The sequence below is a fragment of the Canis lupus genome, chromosome 9, assembly GCF_011100685.1.
Source record: "Canis lupus familiaris isolate Mischka breed German Shepherd chromosome 9, alternate assembly UU_Cfam_GSD_1.0, whole genome shotgun sequence".
NCBI lineage: Eukaryota > Metazoa > Chordata > Mammalia > Carnivora > Canidae > Canis > Canis lupus.
This window is the reverse complement of record NC_049230.1, coordinates 20,276,610-20,296,127: the sequence shown is the minus strand read 5'-3', so window position 1 is coordinate 20,296,127 and position 19,518 is coordinate 20,276,610. Positions and strand designations below refer to the sequence as shown.

The 19,518-nt window shown below is 54.9% G+C and overlaps 2 protein-coding genes across 2 annotated transcripts; both read left to right on the top strand.

Moving 5' to 3' along the window:
- Positions 1-7,997: 7,997 nt before the first annotated feature.
- Positions 7,998-14,762, top strand: NAGLU (N-acetyl-alpha-glucosaminidase). Its single transcript, XM_038547273.1, has 6 exons — positions 7,998-8,383; positions 9,861-10,008; positions 10,805-10,951; positions 11,091-11,176; positions 12,131-12,387; positions 13,309-14,762. The coding sequence occupies exons 1-6, from the start codon at positions 7,998-8,000 to the stop codon at positions 14,526-14,528; spliced, it is 2,244 nt and encodes a 747-aa protein (XP_038403201.1). The 3' UTR covers positions 14,529-14,762.
- A 157-nt stretch (positions 14,763-14,919) lies between these two features.
- HSD17B1 (hydroxysteroid 17-beta dehydrogenase 1) lies at positions 14,920-17,037 on the top strand. The gene is made up of 6 exons (XM_038546021.1): positions 14,920-15,358; positions 15,467-15,634; positions 15,774-15,953; positions 16,080-16,173; positions 16,536-16,713; positions 16,816-17,037. Exons 1-6 carry the CDS (start codon positions 15,262-15,264, stop codon positions 17,035-17,037), a joined length of 939 nt encoding a protein of 312 aa, XP_038401949.1. The 5' UTR covers positions 14,920-15,261.
- Positions 17,038-19,518: the final 2,481 nt, after the last annotated feature.

Genomic DNA, 19,518 nt, shown 5'->3' with positions numbered 1-19,518 from the left:
CGGATCGGAAGCCACAGCTGCAGGCCAGGCAGTTTGTGAAATTGTCACCTCTCAGGTTTCCCAGGTCCCTCCCCTCCCTCAAGCCCAGCAGTTTCGGGATACTGCCTCCGGTGGGGGGGCGGGGGGTTCCGGGGACCCGTCCTCCTCTTCCTTTCCCACACATCTACCCAGAGGGTAGGGAAAGAGGAGCCTGGGCATCTGCCCACCTTCCTCTCCCTCTTCTCCAAGTGTGCTTTCCAGGACTCAGTAGCCTGGCTGTTTTGAGCCCCAATGCCCTTGGCCTTGGTGTGAGCCAAGGCTCTGTGTGGGGTTCCTCCAGGCAGTGGGAGAATGTGAGGTGCTGACGGAGGCAGGCAGCTGAAGAGCCAGCGGGCAGGTGGGCAGGGAAGGCGCCGTCTCCGCCCTGACTGCCATGTAAGGCACCCACATTCTTTCTTAGTGCCCTCCCTCTCCTTTCCTCCTGGGGCCTCCGGGACAGGACAGGCTGCACAGGAATGTGAGCAGCTGCTCGGGGAAGGGTGAGGAGGGCCAGGAACACCCTGTTTCATGTTCCTTCTGCTCAAGCCCTCTCCTGCCCTGAAATAGGCCCTCGGTGCATCCCCCCACCTGGCCCCACACACAAACCTTCCAGGGTGGACTTGAGGTGGGTGAGCCGAGACAATTCAGTGTGGAAAGAAGAGCTTTCAGGTGCTGATTGCCAAACTGTGTATCCATATGCAAAAGAACAAATTTGGGACTGCAGCCCCCACACTATATAAAAATTAACTCAAAGTGGGTTATACACCTAAATGTAAAAGTTAAAAACTAAACCTCCTAGGGGAAGTTCTAGGAGAATATCTTCATGAACTTGGGTTAGGTGACTTTTAGATACAACACCAAAAGCAAAGCACTAAAAAGATAAAGAGGGATGCATGGGTGGCACAGTGGGTTAAGCATCTGGACCGCTGGTTTCAGCTCGGGTCCTGATCTCAAAAGATCCTGAGATTAAGCCTCACATCAGGCTCAGCACTCCATGCAGAGTCAGCTTGAGTTTCTCTCCCTTATCCTCTGCCCCTCCCCACCTCTCTCCAAATCAATCAATCAATCAATTTTTTTTTTTTTTTAAAGGGCCTTAGGGGTGCCTGAGTGACTCTTAATTTTGGCTTAGGTCGTGATTTCAGGGTTGTGAGATCAAGCCCTGCATTGGGCTCTGTGCTCAACACAGAGTCTGCTTCTTCCTCTCTTCCTCTTTGCCCCCACCACACACTGTGTATGCACAGGTACTCTCTCTCTCTGTAAAATAAAATAAATCTCAAAAAAAAAAAAAAAAAAAGGGATCCCTGGGTGGCGCAGCGGTTTAGCGCCTGCCTTTGGCCCAGGGTGCGATCCTGGAGACCCGGGATCGAATCCCACATCGGGCTCCCAGTGCATGGAGCCTGCTTCTCCCTCTGCCTATGTCTCTGCCTCTCTCTCTCTCTGTGTGTGACTATCATAAATAAATAAATTAAAAAAAAAAAAGATAAGGGCTTTAGACTTACAAGGTTTTGTACTTAAAGGACAGACTCCAGACAACCCTCACACTGGGAGAAACTGCAGATACATATGTGTGTGTGTGTGTGTGTGTGTGTGTGTGTGTGTGTGTGTGTGTAGAGAGAGAGAATATATGAAGAACTTGTAGGGATCCCTGGGTGGCTCGGCAGTTGAGCGTCTGCCTTCAGCTCAGGGTGTGATCCTGGAGTCTCAGGATCAAGTCACACATTAGGCTCCTTGTGTGGAGCCTGCTTCTCCCTCTGCCTGTGTCTCTGCCTCTCTTTCTCTCTCTGTGTCTCTCATTAATAAAACAAAACAAAACAAACCTGTACCCATTAGCAGTCACTGCCATTTTAATTCAGCCCCAGCCTCGTCCAGCAAGCAGTCCTAAGCAACAGGTCATTTGCTGTCTCTATGGATCTGCCCATTCTAGAAATTTCACATAAATGGAATCACACGTTATGTGGTCTTACATCTGGCTTCTTAGCATGCTTTTGGGGTTCATGTTGTATGTAGCATGTGTCAGTACTAGATTCCTCTTCACTGTAGAAGAATACCTATGGTGTTGCTACTTTGTTCATCCATTCATCAGCTGATGGACATCTGGGTTGTTTTCTTTTTGGGGCAATGACCAATATCACTATGCACACTTCTGTACAAGTCTGTGTGCATTTTCTCCATTTTTCTTGGAAAGATATGCAGAAGTCAAATTGCTGGCTCTTATGTTAATTGTTTAACATTTGGAAGAACTGCCAGACTGCTTTTTGAAGGAGTTGCACCATCTTCCATTGCCCACCTGACCGCAGTTCCAATTCCTCCACATCCTTGTCCACACTTGTAATTGTCTCTTTATTACTGCCTTTCATGGTGGGTTTGATGTTGGAGGATCCCCTTGTGGTTTTGGTTTGCTAATGATGCTAAACAGCTTTTCATGGGCTTAGTGCTCATTTGTATTGTTTTCTTCTTTGAAATGCCTACTCAAATCCTTTAAAAAAAAAAAGATTTTATTTATTTATTCATGAGAGAGAGAGGCAGAGACACAGGCAGAGGGAGAAGCAGGCTCCATGCAGGGAGCCTGACATGGGACTTGATCCTATGACTCCAGGATCACGCCCTGGGCTGAAGGCAGGCACTAAACCGCTGAGCCACCCAGAGGTACAGGGTTTCTTTTGGGGAATGATGAAAATGTAAAATTAGATTATAGCGACAGTTGCACGACTCTGAATTTACTAAAAAAAAAAAAAAAAAAAATGGGGATCCCTGGGTGGCGCAGCGGTTTGGCGCCTGCCTTTGGCCCAGGGCGCGATCCTGGAGACCCGGGATCAAATCCCACATCAGGCTCCTGGTGCATGGAGCCTGCTTCTCCCTCTGCCTGTTGTGTCTCTGCCTCTCTCTCTGTATGACTATCCTAAATAAATTTAAAAAATGTTAAAAAAAATTGAGCACTAAATTGAATGTTTAAATTGGTAAACTTTAGTATATATCAATAAAATGGGGGCAGAGATGGGAAAGCTAGGGCTTCCACAGGGAGAAATTCCTCCCTTGCTCAGCGGAAAAGACCTGGGCTGGCAGGTCATTGGCTAAGCGGAACTGTCGGGATCCAGTGGCCTTGGGCTGCCTCCAGCCCAGCCAGCTAAAGATGGACTAGCCAGGAACTGAGCCAAGGAGGGTGTGGGGAATCCCAGGAGCTCTGGGTATGGGTGAGGAGCAGGATGGATCCGTTGCTCCTTTTTTAAAGGGACATGCCCTGTATCTTGATCCCCTTCTTATGGGCATCCCTGGCCCCCAGGCCTCTGTTGAGTGAGTCTGTGCTCTTGTCTGGGAAATGCCCCACCTTGAGTGATGGGAACACATGTGGGAGAGGGTGACCTGGTGTTATAGGAGATCGTTCAATCACCATTTTCAGGTCCCCACTCTCTGTCCTGTCCTTCACGGGGGATCTGGGTAGGACTGCACCTCTTTCTGCCCCCAGGAGCCCTGGGTGGAAGGGACATTGGAGCTCCCCTCATATCTCAGATTCTCAACGACCTGCCTGCTCTCCCAGCTCCCCAGCCAACCCAAGACATGTCCTGGGTGTGTGCTGTCCCCTGGTGGCGAGACAGGGAAGGAGCCACACATTCCTCATGCAGGCTAGGACAGACGGGCAGAAAGGGTTAGGTGATCCTGAAGGTATTCTGGGGTGCTTAGGCAGAAGGTCAGGCTGGCCAGGAGCGACAGAGGAGACAGATGGAGAGAGGAGAGCCCTGCTCACTTGTTGCACACACATTAATTGAAAAATAAAGTGTGAAAAAACAAAAGAAGGGACGCCTGGGTGGCTCGGCGGTTGAGCGTCTGCCTTCGGCTCAGGGTATGATACTGGGATCCTGGATCGAGTCCCACATCGGGCTCCCTGCATGGAGCCTGCTTCTCCCTCTGCCTGTGTCTCTGCCTCTCTCTTTGTGTGTCTCTCATGAATAAATAAAATCTTTAAAAAAAAGAAAAAGAAAAAGTGTGTTATGGTAAAATTACCAGATAATACAAAAGGCCCTATTAAAAAGCCCTCTTCAGGGATCCCTGGATGGCTCAGTGGTTCAGTGCCTGCCTTCAGTCCAGGGCCTGATCCTGGAGACCCGGGATCGAGTCCTGCGTCGGGCTCCCTGCATGGAGCCTGCTTCTCCCTCTGCCTCTCTCTCTCTCACTATGTCTATCATGAATAAATAAATAAAATCTTAAAAAAAAAAAAAGCTCTCTTCCCATCCTGTGAGCCCCAGTGCCCCACCCCAGGCAACCACTGTTTACATGGCCTTTCCTTTTTTTTTTTTTTTTAAAGATTTTATTTATTCGAGGTGAGTGGGGCAGAAACACAGGCAGAAGGAGAAGCAGGCTCCATGCAGGGAGCCGGATGTAGGACTTGAACCCGGGACCCCAGGATAGGCCCTGGGCCAAAGGCAGGCGCTAAACCACTGAGCCACCCGGGCTGCCCAATTTTTTGTTTTTTTAAACACAAATGGGAGTTTGTATACCCACTAGACTGATCTTTAAATAGAAATAAAAAAAAAAATTAAATAGAAATATAGGGATCCCTGGGTGGCGTAGCGGTTTAGCGCCTGCCTTTGGCCCGGGGCGCGATCCTGGAGACCCGGGATCGAATCCCACATCGGGCTCCCTGCATGGAGCCTGCTTCTCCCTCTGCCTGTGTCTCTGCCTCTCTCTCTCTCTCTCTCTCTCTCTCTGTGACTATCATAAATAAATAAAAATTTAAAAAAAAAGAGAGAGAGATTGGCTCTACCTCTCCCTGACCGTCCCACTTGTGCTCACTCTCTCTCTCATAAATAAACAAAAAAATAAAAATTAAAAAAATAATAATAATAAATAAATAGGAATATAAATTCAGGGACACCTGGTTGGCTCAGGGGTTGAGCGCCTGCCTTTGGCTCAGGGCGTGATCCTGGAGACCCAGGATCGAGTCCCACATCAGGCTCCCTGCATGGAGCCTACTTCTCCCTCTGCCTGTGTCTCTGCCTCTCTCTGTGTCTCTCATGAATAAATAAATAAAATCTTTAAAAAAAAAAAAAGAAAAGAAAAAAAAAAGAAATATAAATTCAGAGATGCCTGGGTGGCTCAGTGGTTGAGCATCTGCCTACGGCTCAGGGTGTGATGCCAGGGTCTGGGATCGCGTCCTGCATCGGGCTCCTTGTAGGGAGCCTGCTTCTTCCTCTGCCTGTGTCTCTGCCTCTCTCTCTCTCTCATGAATAAATAAAATCTTTTTAAAAAAGAAATATAAATGTATATAATTTGTAGAACATTCTGAATCAACACCACAAATCTTCCTCATTCTTTTTTTTTTTTTTTTTTTAAGCATATGCTAGCTATTTCATCCAGTTGGTGCCCTTTACTTTCTTCAGCCAGCCCCCTACTGTCCTCAAAGAGTTTTCAACCTGGTGGGGAAGATGAGCAAAGAGGCAGTGTGACATGTCTGGAGTAATCCCTGAAGCTCCTGCCCAGCATCCATGAGCTCAGGCCTTGAATGTGCTACCAATCCCCTGGAAAGTGTCCCAGTCTTTTGCTGCTGCCAGCAACCATCACCACGCTAGATGAATCCAGATGCAATGGAAAGGCTGGCACCCTGAGCCTGACAACCTGCAGCTGAATGCCCCCAACCATGTGTCCCCTAAGATCTAGAAATGCTGGTAAAATGGTCCTGGGAGGAAATTCTGACAAGTCTTACTCAGAGCAAAGTGTTTGGAGGGGAAATTGGGGGCAGGGCACTGGAGGGGATTGGAGAGAGACCCTAGGGCTATAGGCTATGTGAGTCCCCCCACTCCCCACCCCATAGTCTTGGAGCTGGTCCCTGGGAAAGGGTGAGAACTTTCTGATACCAGGAACTGACTGGGAGCAGGGCTGCGCCTCCCCCAGGAGCTGCTCGCTGAGCTGAGAACAAGGCAGGGGGTCTGCAGCTTGTACCTGTGGCCAGGCAGGGGGCAGAGGAGCAGAGCAAGCTCAAGGGGCTCTCACTTCTCTTTCAGTCCAGGCTCTGGAATCTCTAGACTGGCAACTCTCCTATGACCCCTCCCCTTTCTCTAAGCAGTTTCACTCAGATCCAACAATCTGGAAAAAGCTACATCTGCCTCCAAAAGGACCCAGAATCCTTTTAGTGTGGTCTTCCCAAAGGGCCCACCACTTCATGCCACCACATTGCTCCACCCAACCCCACCCTGCCCAGGCAGGCAGCTTGAAAAGTTGCATCATTTAGGAATGGTGGCAAGAACTCTCATCTGTAAAATAGGAGGTCCAAGTTCTAATTCTAGACATGTTCTCCTATTGGTTACTGATCTTATCTGAGTCACTTCCTTTCTCTGGCCCTCAGTTTCCCAATATGTAACATGAAGATATGGGCTCCACCTGTCCAGCTGCACCTACCCTTTAAGGATCAAAGGAGAGGGACACTTGGGTGGCTCAGTCAATTAGGCATCTGCCTTCGGCTCAGTCAGGTCATGATCCCAGGGTCCTGGGATGGAGCCCCTGCTCAGCGGGGAGCCTGCTTCTCCCTCTCCCTCTGCTGCTCCCTCTGTGTGTGCTCTCTCACTCTCTGTGTCAAATAAATAAAATCTAAAAAAAAAAAAAAAAAAAAAGGATCAAATAGAGAGCCCTTAACTGCCCACCAGGCCCTGCCCCACCACAGCAAGTCCAGGCTCACATGACCCTCCTCTCCTTCAGCTTCCTGACCTTTTAAGTTCCTCAATTCTGCCCAGCTCTCTCTTTGCCCTTCCGTATTTATTTTCTTCTCTGCCTTGAATGCTCTCTCCTCTCGCTTTTCCTGGTCAATCCCAACTTAATTCATATTCAATGTCACTTCCTTTTGGAAGCCTTAGGCTAAGCACCTTTGTATTTCTTCACAGCATCACAACTATAATGTAAATCTTTATTTCTGTTAGGGTGGCAGGCAGTGGAGGATTGCAAAAAGGGTAGAGGAACAAGTCAGAGTTTATTTATTCTCCAAGGAAGCAGAGGGACTAGACATCGAGAGAAGTCAGCCGAGTTTTGGTCAGATTGGGCCTTTTGAGGGGTTTTGAAGAATGTGAGCAGGTCGCAGCTGGGTCCATGGGGTGGGGGGATGGGCAGGGAGGGGGTCGACTCTTGGCCAGGTAGAGCAGGAGGTGGCAGGTTATTTGAGGGGCTGTCCAGGGCTCCTCCAGGGTATGCATTGTGGTCAGATTAGAGAATATGTTTTGTAGTTGGGGTCTACTCTGAGAATGGAGGGCACCATAACCTAGAAAAACAGAGTTAGGGCCAAGCGCAGACACCGGTGAGTTGTCTGTAAGGTTTGCTGGGGAGGTGGGAGGTGGGCTTTGGATTTCTTTCAATATTTTATTTTATTTTATTTATTTTATTTTATTTTATTTTTTACTTACTTATTTAGAGCATGTGAGCGGGCTTGGAGGAGGGGGACAGAGGAAGGAGAGGGAAACTCAAGCGGACCCCCTGCTGAGCCGGACGTGGGGCTGGATTTCACCACCCTGAGATCAAAGCCAAAACCAGGAGTGGGAGGCTTAACCCACTGAACCACCCAGGCGTCCGGATTCCTCTCAATTTAAATAGGAACTTGGTTTCTAGGCTTCCTGTAGAGGAGAGTGGCAGTGCCTGGTACAAAATAAAACTCCGAATAAAAATATCTGTTGGACAGTTACCTGGATGGAGGACAGTGAGTTACATGTGAAAGCTCTCCAGGTACAACAGTAGCTGCGGCTTGTGAAGGGCAGCGGGTCTCACCCCGGGCTTTTGGGGACACGGGTCACGCGCCCCCGAACCACGTGCGGCCAGAAGACACCCTCGGGGCGCGGGTCCGGGTCCGGGCCCGGAAGTGCGGTCTCCCGGGAGCCGGGGCTACGCGCCCGTCGGCGTCCCGTGGCCAGAGGCCCGCCGCTGATTGGGCGCGGGCCGTCCCGCCCCCCAGTCCAGTCTCAATTGATGCCCCGCGGGGCCCCCCGCCAGCCGGAGACCGCAGGACCATGGGAGCGGCAGCTGCGGCCGCCGTCCTGGGCCTCCTGCTCCTGGGCGCCGCGGGGGGCGCGGCCGCGGACGAGGCCCGGGAGGCGGCGGCCGTGCGGGCGCTGCTGGTCCGGCTGCTGGGGCCGGGGCCGGCGGCCGCCTTCTCGGTGTCGGTGAAGCGCGCCCTGGCGGCCGAGTCCGGCCTCGACACCTACCGCCTGAGCGGCGGAGGCGCCGGGACGCGGGTGCTGGTGCTCGGCTCCACCGGCGTCGCCGCCGCGGCGGGGCTGCACCGCTACCTGCGCGACTTCTGCGGCTGCCACGTGGCCTGGTCCGGCTCTCAGCTGCGCCTGCCGGAGCCGCTGCCCGCTGTGCCGCAGGTGCTGACCGAGGCCACGCCCAACAGGTACGAGGCTCGCCCGCCCTCCATCCGGGTCCCCCGCACCCCCCGCGCCCGCGCCCGCCGCACCTGCCGCCCCCCGGGGCGCGCACCCCGCGCCAGCGACTGCACCCACTGAGACTGAACGGAGCGCTGGCCTTGGGGCCGCACGGCTGCGGCTTCAGATCCCACCTCTGCCCCTGAGAGCCGTCACCCAGCCTCTCAGAGCCTCAGCCGGCTCATCTGAAGAATGGAAACGGTGACATCGATGGCGCACTGTTGGTCACGAGGCTTTCCACAGTGACCGGCGCAGAATTTGTGATGCATAGTTAGTGACCAGAAAATGCTGTTCCTTTCCTTCCACCTTCTCTTGGGAGATGCCCACCGAGGAATGACACCCACTCCCTCACAGCCTCCCTCCTGGCGCTTGTCCCACCGCAGGGAGGTGGTGTGTTCACACATCCGGCTCCCCATCAGATTGGGGAGAGGGACCCCCCCTTTCCAGGACAGGGACCAGCGTTGCCCTAGAGCACTTCAACACTGCAGAAGCGAGCTCTAGAAGAGTTGACTGGAAATGCTGTGTGCTCCCCCAGATACCTGCCTGGCTGCGGTTGGGGGGCACCTCGGAAGCTCCCATAATGAAGCTGGACAAGCCGAAGCCCCCAGGGGGAGGGTCTCAGGCCCTTCATCAAGAAAGTTCTTTGCTCTTTGTGAGGAAGATTCAAGGGCAAGCCATTTAGAGAACGGGACAGTGATTTATTAAGTCTAGAAGTAAGAGAGGTGCCATCTCACAAAGTAGCCATCTCTCCTCCAGGATGAGAAGAGGATATCCTTTTGCCCCAAAGAAGGTTTTTATACATTTTTAAAATTAGCTATCCACATACGAAGAAGCCCACTTTTTAACTTTGGGATTTTTTTTTTTTTTTAAGATTTTATTTATTTGAGAGAGAGAGAGGGAGGGAGCATGCGCAGGGGGAGGGGCCGAGGGAGAAGCAGGCTGACTCAGGCCTCCAACCTAAGACCCAGGGATCAGGACCTGAACCCAAGGCAGTTGCTTAACCGACTGAGCCCGCAAGTGCCCTTAACTTTGGGTTTAACCTTTACTTTGGGTGGTTAGTTTTACCATTGTCTTAGGGTTGTGGAATTACCCATGGGAAACAATTTTAAGAATGTCTAACCTTTGTGGCTTTTACTGCTGGAAGGAGTGGGACCTTGTAGTTTTCCATGAGTGCGATTTTGTGACTCTTTTTATGAACCTACTGACGTAAAACCTCAATGGCTTTACTTTGGTCACCTTGTCTCCCAAGGCTCCCTTTCCTCCTGCTGAGTCTTGGCACCACCTGGGGTGAGTCCTGGAGTGAAACAGTAGAAGAGCCACAACTCCTCCCTTCTGGGCTAGATCTGGGGTTGGCGGGTGCTGTTCCAGGGCAAAGGACCCTCAGAGGTTGGGGGGGCATGCCCTCTGCCCCCAGGGACATGTCACAACTCCCGCCCCTGCCCACAGATACCGCTATTACCAGAATGTGTGCACGCACAGCTACTCCTTCGTGTGGTGGGACTGGGCCCGTTGGGAGCGGGAGCTAGACTGGATGGCACTGAATGGCATCAACCTGGCACTGGCCTGGAGCGGCCAAGAGGCCATCTGGCAGCGGGTAAGTGTCCCTCTCCTCCCTCCAGTCCCTGCCTCCCCACTGCATCGTGTCTGGCACACAGAAGTGTTTGGGGCATACATGATGGCCCCAGCTCTCTGGAAACAGGCTTTCATTGCTGAGCCAAACACATTGGAGCACTTGTGCGGGTCTGGACCCCAGCACCTCACTAGAAACGCTAAGGAGTCAGGCTCCCCTCTCTCCCCACCCCCACAGCTGGTCAGGCCACTGCTTCCATAGATTCTGTGCCTCATCCTCTTTATCTTTATTGATGGCTCCTGTGCAGGCTCTTGCCCCATCTCTGTGGGCGATACCCGCCCCTCTCAGAGCCTCTGAACAGAACTCCTGGCTCCTGAGTTCCAACAGTGTCCTTTCTAAGATGCAGATCTGTTGGACTCCTGCTGCTGTCAACACACTCCAGAGCTCCCCTCAGCTTCAGCACCCTCCCCTGGCCTGGGGGCTTCCATGCCTGGGCCCTAAGGGCTCTGGCTGCTGGCAGCAGGTGCTCTTTAGGCTCTCTGCAGAGCCAGCCTTATTCCCCCAAGCCTTCTAAGGCCCCTTCCCCGTTTGGGGGAGAGCCCCATTATGCCTCACCGCACCCTTGCAACAAAGCTGACCCATTAGTAAACTTACCTGCCCACAGACCTGTTTCTCCTGGACTGTGGGCTCCTGGCAAGGGTCACATTTTGTCTTAGTAACTCTAGGGCTCAGCACAGAGAAGAAATGAATGAGTGATTGTTGAATGAATGGAGATGAATACTTATACGTGTTTATGTGCGGGGGTCGTCCTCCTCCTCAGGTATACCTGGCCTTGGGCCTGACCCAGTCAGAGATCGATGAGTACTTCACTGGGCCTGCCTTCCTGGCCTGGGGGCGCATGGGCAACCTGCATACCTGGGGTGGCCCCCTGCCCCACTCCTGGCACCTCAAACAGCTTTACTTACAGGTAAAAGGAAGGGAAAGGAGGGGGCGGAGCTGGGCAGTGCTAGGTAGTCTGTGGGCCAGGGACCAGCCTCAGAATCCTTGGGGACCCTGTGTGCCCCGGGGGGGTGGTGAGGCCTCCCACCTCCCCTTCCATCCCCTAGCATCGGATCCTGGACCGGATGCGCTCCTTTGGCATGATCCCAGTGTTGCCTGCCTTCTCAGGGCATGTCCCCAAGGCTCTCACCAGGTAAGCTTCCTCCCTTCCCCCTCACCTGCCTCAGAGAGGGAATTGATTTTTTACCTGCAAGACGTGATTTAAAGAAAAACTGAAGCTCTGGATGTAGGCCTGGGCTTGATTCCTGGCTCTGCTACTAACTAGCCATGTGACATTGGAACTCAGATGGGACTGCTCTGTGCCTCAGTTTCCTCACTTATACAGTCCGTATAGCTCAGCACAGTCTTAGCAAATGGCAGCTCTTATATAGTGGTTTGCAGGGGTGTGCTGGTCTCCCGTCCTTTCTGTTCCTCTGTGCCACTGACCCTTCCTCTCCCGTGGCTGGCAAAATTCTTCAAGGCCTAGCTGTGACCTCCCCTCCTCCAGGTAGCCTCACTGGGGCCCCCCAGCCTTGGTCAGCACCTCCTTCATGCCCAGGAGCACCTGGTCCCGACCACTGTCACAGGGCCTAGTGCACGCTGCTGGCCCTACTGGCTGTCTCTTCACCTCCCGGCTGGGTAGCAAGAGCCTCGTTCACACATCCAGCAAACACTTATCAGACCAGCTCTGTGCTGGGCCCTGGGGATGCAGTGACAAAGTGCATCGAGTTCCACCCCTGCTGGCTGAGAGGTTGACAGGGGGATACAATACAGTGATATGGGCAGGAATATATGTGGAGCCACTGCTCCATCTAGGACTCTGCGGCCAGGGCTCAGAGGCAGCACCGGGCAAATTCTGGAAGAATGAGTGTTGCTTGTTTTGGCCTGAGGGAGGGGAAGAGACAGCAGAAGGTTTACAGATGAGGTGAAATTCGAAGGATGTTGAGGGGTATCCAACTGGCTGGATAAGCAGGGAGGGAGGGGGAAAGGACTCCAGCCACAGGGCACAATCCGTAAGGTAAGCCAGTGAGGCTGGGTGATGAACACTGCCAGCCTCCAGTGAATGTTTGGATTGCTCCCCCCACCCCCTTCCCCCCTCTACCCTTAGGGTGTTCCCTCAGATCAACATCACCCAGCTGGGCAGCTGGGGACACTTCAACTGCTCCTACTCCTGCTCCTTCCTCCTGGCTCCAGAAGACCCCCTATTCCCTATCATTGGGAGCCTCTTCCTGCGGGAACTGATCCAAGAGTTTGGCACTAATCACATCTATGGGGCCGATACTTTCAACGAGATGCAGCCCCCCTCCTCAGAGCCCTCCTACCTTGCCTCAGCCACAGCCTCTGTCTACCAGGCCATGATCACAGGTTTGGTGCCAGGGGGAGGTGGGTGGGATGGGGAACCCCCCTTGCCCTCAGGGACACAAGTGTGGCAGAGGTCAGCAGGGTGGGAAGAGAGACAGCCCTTGACAGTTGACCAAGCACTCGCACACACACACCATCTTTAATCACACTGCGGTTGAGGGGTGGGCTCTGGAGCCAGGCAGCCTGCTCAGACCCTGGCATCACCCCTTCCTGCCTGTGTGACTTGCAACAAGTCACCTCCCAACCACTGTCTCAGTTGCTTGATCTGTAAAATGGGGCTACATCATAAATAGAATGATGCCTGGCCCCCAGTAAAGTGCCATTAAGCGTTGGCTATGAAAGTATTTTGTTTGGTCTCTGCCTCCGAGCTGAGGTAGGTAGTGCAGGCAAGAGCTTAGGGGATGTGTTCAAAGCCGGTGGGTGCCCTTGCACAAGGAACCCAACGCTCCTTCCTGCCACTTATAGGGCAGGGACAGGGAGGGGCCAGGTCAGCAATGGGCCGGGAAAGGAACCAACTGACTCAGGATGCTGTGAGAGCACTGCTCCAAGTGCAATCCAGAACCCATAGCACCAGCGTCACCCCAGAGCCTGTCCAATCTGCAGATTCTCCTGAATCACAATGACTTGGGCTTAGGCCCAGGAATCTGTTTTAACCGGCCTTCTGGGTAATTTTGATGCTTCATAGAGCTTGACAACACTGCCCTAGAGATCCCAGCTGGGAGGAAGAGAGGATGGGATGGTGCGTGATGCAGTTGCCCTGGGGGTGGGAGGGTTACAGAGGAAAACAGAGTGTTCTGTGATAGTCATTTAACTTCTCTGGACCTCTGTTTCCTCATCTGTAGAATGGGATGAACCTTCATTCCCCTGCCCTCTCTCCTCTCATCAGTCCTCTTCTCTGTCTCCCCACCCTTCCCTCCACCACAGTGGACTCTGACGCCGTGTGGCTGCTCCAAGGCTGGCTCTTCCAGCACCAGCCGCAGTTCTGGGGGCCTGCCCAGGTGAAAGCTGTGCTGGAGGCTGTGCCTCGTGGCCGCCTCTTGGTCCTGGACCTGTTTGCTGAGAGCCAGCCTGTGTACATCCAGACGGCCTCCTTCCAAGGCCAGCCCTTTATCTGGTGCATGCTGCATAACTTTGGAGGCAACCACGGTCTGTTTGGGGCACTGGAGGCTGTGAACCGGGGTCCTGCGGCTGCCCGCCTCTTCCCCAATTCCACTATGCTAGGCACAGGCATGGCTCCTGAGGGCATTGGCCAGAACGAAGTGGTCTATGCCCTCATGGCTGAGCTGGGCTGGCGGAAGGACCCAGTGGCTGATTTGGAGGCCTGGGTGAGCAGCTTTGCAGCCCGTCGGTATGGAGTCGCCCACAGGGATACAGAGGCCGCGTGGAGGCTGCTTCTCAGGAGTGTCTACAACTGCTCTGGGGAGGCGTGCAGTGGGCACAATCGCAGCCCTCTGGTCAGGAGGCCATCCCTACAGATGGTTACCACTGTCTGGTACAACCGATCAGATGTGTTTGAGGCCTGGCGGCTGCTGCTAACAGCTGCCCCAACCCTGGCCTCTAGCCCCACCTTCCGCTACGACCTGCTGGACGTCACTCGCCAAGCGGCCCAGGAGCTGGTCAGCTTGTACTATGTGGAGGCGAGGAGCGCCTACCTGAGGAAGGAGCTGGTTCCCCTGCTGAGGGCGGCAGGCGTCCTGGTCTACGAGCTTCTGCCGGCGCTGGACAAGGTGCTGGCTAGTGACAGCCGCTTCCTGCTGGGCAGGTGGCTGGAGCAGGCCCGGGCGGCCGCAGTCAGCGAGGCCGAGGCCCATCTCTATGAGCAGAACAGCCGCTACCAGCTGACCCTGTGGGGACCCGAGGGCAACATCCTGGACTATGCTAACAAGCAGCTGGCCGGGCTGGTGGCTGACTACTACACCCCCCGCTGGCGGCTCTTCATGGAGATGCTGGTTGAGAGCCTGGTCCAAGGCATTCCCTTCCAACAGCACCAGTTTGACAAGAATGCCTTCCAGCTGGAGCAGACCTTTATCTTCGGCACCCAGAGGTATCCTAGCCAGCCTGACGGTGACACTGTGGACCTGGCCAAGAAGCTCTTCATCAAATATTACCCCCGATTGGTGGCTGGCTCCTTGTGGGCAGATTAACCACCCCCTGGGTGATGTTCTCCCCAAATTCCAGGCCCGGGCAGGTTTCCAGGGCCCGGAGCTAAACCAGCATCACAGGAGGTTCCCAGGTTTGGGCAAAGGAACTCAAGACCTGCCGGAGGAGCAGGCATGGGAAATTTGGGAGGGAGGTGAGTTGCACTCTTCTCCACCACCCCAAATTTGGGATCAAAGTACTATTTTAATACAACTTAATAAACCGGTGAATCACCCCGGCCTATCTCTCAGAATGTCACCAATGCCTGGGAGGACTCAGGGCTCTAGGATGGACAGACACTGGTGTGAGGCTATTTCTCCCCGCCCCCTTGCTTCTGCCTCCCCGACCTTGGGACTGGGAATCCTCTCCCAATACGTTTACTTCCACACTCTCAGCAGCAAATTTTGAAGCTTATAATTGTCCCTATGGGACAGAGGCTCACCCAGGGGAAGATGTGCCCACATGAGAATTCACATCTCCTAGTTGCAACCCCTTTGCTCTCCCTCTGACCAGCAACTGAAGAAGGGGTATTCCAAGCAAGTGGCCTCATCTCTGCCTTGACCAAGAGCAGGATGGGGAGAGTAGGCCCCAGACCTGAAGGAGGGCTCAGCCTTGAGATTAGGCTGGAGACATAACAAGGGGTGGGGACCCTGCGGGCAGGGGCGGGGCAAAGCAGGTGCTATCTAGCTCAGAGACCAGAGCTTTGCACTCTTTGGGCCTCTCCCTAATCGTCTCCCCATGGACCGCACCGTGGTGCTCATCACTGGCTGCTCCTCTGGCATTGGCCTGCACCTGGCCCTGCGTTTGGCGTCGGACCCTTCCCGGAGCTTCAAAGGTAGATGAGGGGCTGAGGTGGAGAGACAGGAGCAGCCCCTGGTCCAAGGGGACCCAGGAAGGGGTAAGCAGGGCATTCAGATCCTCGTCTTCTTCCCGACCTTCCCAGTGTATGCCACGCTGCGGGACCTGGGGACACAGGGCCCACTGTGGGAGGCAGCCCGGTCCCGAGGGTGCCCTCCTGGCTCCCTGGAGACGTTGCAGCTGGACGTGAGGGACGCAGATTCTGTGGCCGCTGCTCGGGCACGCGTGACGGAGGGCCGCGTGGACGTCCTGGGTGAGCCTCCCTGCAACACGTGTGCAGGAGCCTTTCCAGCATTGTGTCCAAACCAAAATGCCCCGGCCCGGGGAACCCAAAGGGACCCGCTGGGTCGGGGGACAGAGAGGCAAGCAGGGTCCGACCTCTCTCCCCTCAGTGTGTAATGCAGGGCGGGGCCTGCTCGGGCCGCTGGAGGCGCATGCGGCGGGCGCCGTGGAGTCGGTGCTGGACGTGAACGTGGCCGGGACCGTGCGGACCCTGCAGGCCTTCCTGCCGGACATGAAGCGCCGCGGCTCGGGCCGCATCCTGGTGACCGGGAGCATGGGCGGTCTGATGGGTGCGTGGAGTGGGGCGGGGCCGGTGACCGCGCCGCGGGGGCTGCGGGGCTGCGGGGGGCTCCTGCAGGGGGCTCCGGGTGGATTCCCTCCCAGACGCGCCTCCACAGCCTCTTCTCGCCTCGAAGGGCTGCCATTCAACGCTGTTTACTGCGCCAGCAAGTTCGCGGTCGAGGGTCTGTGCGAGAGCCTGGCGGTTCTGCTCACGCCCTTCGGGGTCCAGTGAGTCACCCCCCACCCCTCTGAGCCCTGCCTCTGGGGACTCCAGCCCCCTGTCCTGTGGGAGCCACTCGGGGGTCTCCCTGCCCCCCCCCCCACTACGGCTCACATCTGGCGGGTGCCAGGGCGCTTGCCCCTCGTTATCGCACTTCTGCCCTGCAGCTGGGAGGCTCAGGCCCGAGGAGGCTGGGTGACTGGCCCAAGGTCACCCGGCGAGGAAGCCCGCCAGGCTGGGGTTCTGATGCGGATCTCCCTCACCCCCACGCGGCTGCGGGAGCGGGAGCGGGGAGAGGCAGGGGTGCTCTTCGGGCAGTACGCCGCCCCCTGAAGGCTCTGGCTACCCACTCGTCGCTCTGGGCCCGCAGCGTGAGCCTCATCGAGTGCGGCCCGGTGCGCACCGCCTTCCTGGAGAAGCTGGAGGGCGTCCCGGGCGGGGTGCTGGACGGCGCGGACGCCAAGACCCGCCACCTCTTCTCCAGCTACCGGCGCCATTCGGAGCAGATCTTCCGCGAGGCGGCGCAGGACCCGGAGGAGGTGACGGAGGTAGGCGCCGGGCGCGGTCCCGGGAGAAAAGGGAGCCCCCCGCCCCCCCCCCCTCCCCAGCCCCGGCAACTCCGGCCAGCGCACCTCCTCCCGCCGCCTCAGGTCTTCCTCACCGCGCTGCGCGCCCCGCGCCCGGCCCTGCGCTACTTCAGCACCGAGCGCTTCCTGCCCTTGGCGCACCTGCGCTTGGCCGACTCCAGCGGCCGCAGCTACGTCGCCGCCATGCACCGCGCGGTGTTCGCCGACCAGCCCGCGGAGGAGGCAGCGGCCGCCGCGGACCCGCCCCGCCCCGCGCCCGGCGCTCCCCCCGCCGCCCCGCAATAAAGGCTTGGCCCACCGCTGCCTGCGGCTCTCTCCTTGGCGCCCCAGCGGCGCGCGGTTCCGGGGCAGGGCGCCAGGCTGCCTGCGCCCCGCACGTGTGCGACAAGTGGCAGGTGCAGCGCGAGGGAGATCCGGAGACCGAGGGTAACCCGGCTCATACCAATGCGGAAACCGAGCTCCAGAAATTGGAAGGAGCTAGCCCCCGGAAGGCAGGGTGCAGAGTGGTGGCCGGATTCCCCTGAGGAGTCAGCAGCAGGAGTTAGGGGGACGTGGGCAGGGAGAGAGGCGGGTTGTGACTTAGTCCCTACTAGTCATTGGGACCTCAGGCAAGGTCCTTATCCTCTCTGAGTGTTTTTCTTATCTGTAAAATGGGTATGAGACCTATGTCGTGGAGTGTATGAAGAATTGAGGCAATGCCTGAAAGGGATAACAGGCACCGCTATTATTACTACAACTATCAGTGTTAAAATTGTAATTATGTTCCTACGTGGAAGCCAGATGTGTAACGAAACAAGGCTAAGTGAGTCAAGAGGATACAGCTCCCCTCCTCCTCCTCCTCTGTGCCCCTCGCCCTAGACAGAACTCAGCGGGAGGGATCCCCACCGGCCCAGAAGCTGCCACTCCCTAGGAGGTTCAGCTGAGGCTCCAGGACACACCGGTCTGCCCCATATCCTTTCTGAAGCCAGGGCGAGGAGTTGGAGTGGTGGGTGCCAGTGTAAGGGCCTGCAGGGTGCTGGGGCCAATCACCTTCTAACTTCCTGAGAGGTGGGGTGCTGGAGGAGGGGTGGAGAATAGGTGGAGACTAGGCATCCAGTTTGCAGGCAGAGGGAAGGGGGAGGGGTACCCTGGAGATGGGGCCTCAGGAGGGACTAGGACTCCTGGCATTTGGAGTGGGCAGAGGCATAGCTGCAGGGAGCTTGGGAAGCCAGGAATAGAGAGGAAACTGCTGGAGTTTTGTGTTGAACCTGGGGGGAGAGGCAGAGGCACTGCTTCTTGGCCTGCAGCTACTTCTAGGTAGTGGCTGCTCTTGGCCATTGGACTGCTGGCTGCTTCTGCTCCTGGGACAGGGGATCTCTGCCAGCTCATCCCTACCTGTCTCCCTGCCCTCCTGGCCCAGACAGTTTTGCTGTCACTTCAGCATCCAGAAAGGCCACAAGAAGGGGAGAGGGCCAGGGTGGCATGAATCTCTGAGACATAGGACCTGCTCTCAGAGCCTAGCTCCTGTCCCCTACACTGCCCATTTGCACCTGTGTGAGTGTGTGTACCCGTGCTCACAAAGGTAACCTGGGGGTGGGGACACAATGACGAGAAAGGCAAAGTGGGACTCCTCCATAAATCACATTCATAATCTTTTTTTTTTTTTAAATCTCTACACCGAATGTGGGGCTCAAACCCACAACCCTGAGGTCAAGAGTTGACTACTCCACTGACTGAGCCAGCCAGGCTCCTCAATTTCATGCATACTCTTTAATAGTCTCATGTAGTCCCATGACTTTGAAGACCATTTACATGCCGATGAGCCCCACCAAAGCCTCCAGTATCTCCCCAACTCCATTGTTTCCCATAAACTGCAGACATACATCCCCAACTCCCTACTTAATATCTCCTCTTGACACCTAATAAGCTTAATGCGTCCAAGTGCCAAGTCCATTCCAGCCCTCCCACTGCTCCTGCCAGTCCACCCCACTTCAGCATAGGACAACTCCATTCTTTCTGGCTCATCCCTCAACCAATTCATCAGCAAATACCTTCAATCTTCAAAGCATATTTGGAACTCACTCTGGTCTATGAAGGAAGGTACCATCACCTCATCTGGATAATTGCAGTACTTTCCTAACTGGTTTCCCTGATGCCACCCATGCCCAACCAACAGTAAAATTTCTACAGAGCAGCCAGAATGATCTTTTTTAAAAATGAAAGTTATTTCATGTCTGTGCTTAAAATACCCCCTGTGGCTTTCTAAGTAAAATCCAAGGCTTTTTTGTAAGACCTCCAGCACATTCTTTGATCTGGCCCCCACCTCCTTTCTGACTTTATCTCTCACGACTTCTCATCATCTGATTCAGCCCTACTGGCTTTCTGCCCCAGGACCTTTGAACTGCCTGTTCCTCTGTCCGGTTCACTTTCCCTAATCTCTGATTCTTCTCTTCTTTCAGATCTTTGCTGTTTCCCTAGAAGACCTTGTCTAAAATAGCATTCCCTTCCCTCCACTATAAGCCCCTTGCCTTGTTTTATTTTGCTTCATAGCATTTATCACCATTAGATGTGTCATTAATTTATTGACTTGTATCTATAAATTTCATCACCTCATCCCAAGATACACAGAAATCTAAGCTCCAGGGTAGGTACTTTGTTTTGTTCACTGTTTTATCCCCTGCACCTAGAACCATTCCTGATCATGGGAGACACTAGATCCACATTTACTGAATAAAAATGACTGTTGGTTCGCAACCTGGACAGTTCCCTGGGTGAATTCTGAAACTG